General features: G+C 55.9%; 1 protein-coding gene across 1 annotated transcript; it reads left to right on the top strand.

Moving 5' to 3' along the window:
- The first annotated feature begins 251 nt into the window (after positions 1 to 251).
- LOC138817847 (olfactory receptor 7A10-like) lies at positions 252 to 1,181 on the top strand. The gene has a single exon (XM_070008586.1). It carries the CDS (start codon positions 252 to 254, stop codon positions 1,179 to 1,181), a length of 930 nt encoding a protein of 309 aa, XP_069864687.1.
- The last annotated feature ends 550 nt before the right edge of the window (positions 1,182 to 1,731 follow it).

Raw genomic sequence — 1,731 nt, 5'->3', positions numbered from 1 at the left:
CAGCGTCACTTCTGGCTTTGTCTGTGTCTGTGGTGCTGAGGAATGGAAGCCAGGGCTTTATGCATGCTAGGCCAGCACTCTACCACTGAGCCCCCTTCCCAGCCTCTCAAAAATATCTTCTTAGGACCAGGTCCACAAATAACAACAACAAAAATATGTAGCCATTCAGGTAACCACCTGAGATCCTGAGCTGTAGCATTTCAGCTCGTAACCTAGCTACTTTTCTGTTCTCTGGTAGGGACAAGCCATCTATGGACTCAGAAAACAACACGAGAAATCTAGTATTTCTTCTTGTCGGGTTTTCAGAAATGCCCCAACTGCAGCCCCTGCTCTACGGCCTCTTCCTGTCCATGTACCTGCTCACCGTGCTCGGCAATCTGCTCATCATCCTGGCAGCCATCTCCGACCCCCGTCTGCACACGCCCATGTACTTCTTCCTCTCCAACCTGTCCCTGGTGGATGTCTGCTTCACCTCCACCACCGTCCCCAAGATGCTGCTCAACCTTCACACGCACAGCCAGGCCATCAGCTACGCGGGCTGCATGGCCCAGATGTACTTCTTCCTGGTGTTTGTAGAGTTGGACAACTTCCTGCTGGCGGTGATGGCCTATGACCGCTTCGTGGCCATCTGTCACCCGCTGCGCTACGCGGCCATCGTGGGCCCCCGGCGCTGCGGCTTGCTGGTGCTGGGCTCCTGGGCGGTGAGTGTCTCGCACGCCTGGCTGCAGACTCTCCTGGTGCTGCGCCTGTCCTTCTGCGCGGAGGTGGACATGCCGCACTTCTTCTGTGAGCTGAACCAGCTGGTGCAGCTCACGTGCTCGGACACGCTCCTCAACGACCTGGTGATGTACTTTGCCCTTGTGCTGTTGGCCACGCTGCCCCTGGCCGGCATCCTGTATTCCTACTGCAGGATCGTGTCCTCCGTCCGGGCCATCTCGTCCAGCCAGGGGAAGCGCAAGGCCCTGTCCACCTGCGCCTCCCACCTCTGCGTGGTCTCCCTGTTCTACAGCACGGGCCTGGGGGTGTACCTCAGCTCTGCGGCCACGCACCGCTCGGGCTCCACGGCCACGGCCTCGGTGATGTACACGGTGGTCACCCCCATGCTGAACCCCTTCATCTACAGCCTGAGGAACAAGGACGTCAAGAGGGCTCTGAGGAAGCTCTTAGGAGGCAAAGCCTAGAAGACAGGTCCAGGCGCTGGGGCCGGCGGAGCGGCCAGACTCACAGGCAGAGATGAGAGGGCTTGAGCATTTCCTCAGATGATGTGCTAGGGATGTATTCCGACTGGTTTATTGCTTAGAGGCTAAATCGCTTGGCTTTTGACTTGTCTATTCAATACAAATACTAGTTATTTTTGTTTTTGTTTTTGCCAGTCATAGTGCCTGAACTCTGGGCCTGGGCGCTGTCCCTCAGCTCTTCAGCTCAAGGCGAGCACTCTACCACTTGAGCCACAGCACCACTTCCGGCTTTTTTTCTTTTTTGCTTATGTGGTGCTGAGGAATCGAACCCAGGGCCTCATGCATGCAAGGCAAGCACTTTACCCCTGAGCCACCTTCCTAGTCCTCCCTTTATTTTTTAGCTTGTCCTAGGACTTGAAGTTGGGGCCTGGGTACTGTCCCTGAGCCTCTTTGTGCTCAAGACTAGTGCTCTACCACTTGAGCCACAACGCCACTTCTGGCCTTTTCTGAGTAGTTTATTGGAGGTAAGAGTCTCACAGACTTTCCTGCCCAG

Source organism: Dipodomys merriami, unplaced genomic scaffold (assembly GCF_024711535.1).
Source record: "Dipodomys merriami isolate MVZ:Mamm:240054 unplaced genomic scaffold, mDipMer1.0.p SCAF_70, whole genome shotgun sequence".
Lineage (NCBI taxonomy): Eukaryota > Metazoa > Chordata > Mammalia > Rodentia > Heteromyidae > Dipodomys > Dipodomys merriami.
This window is presented reverse-complemented; position numbering and strand designations above follow the sequence as displayed.

Excerpts from the sequence above, each read along its gene's own strand:
- LOC138817847 (XM_070008586.1), top strand. The coding sequence starts at position 252 with ATGGACTCAGAAAACAACACGAGAAATCTAGTATTTCTTCTTGTCGGG.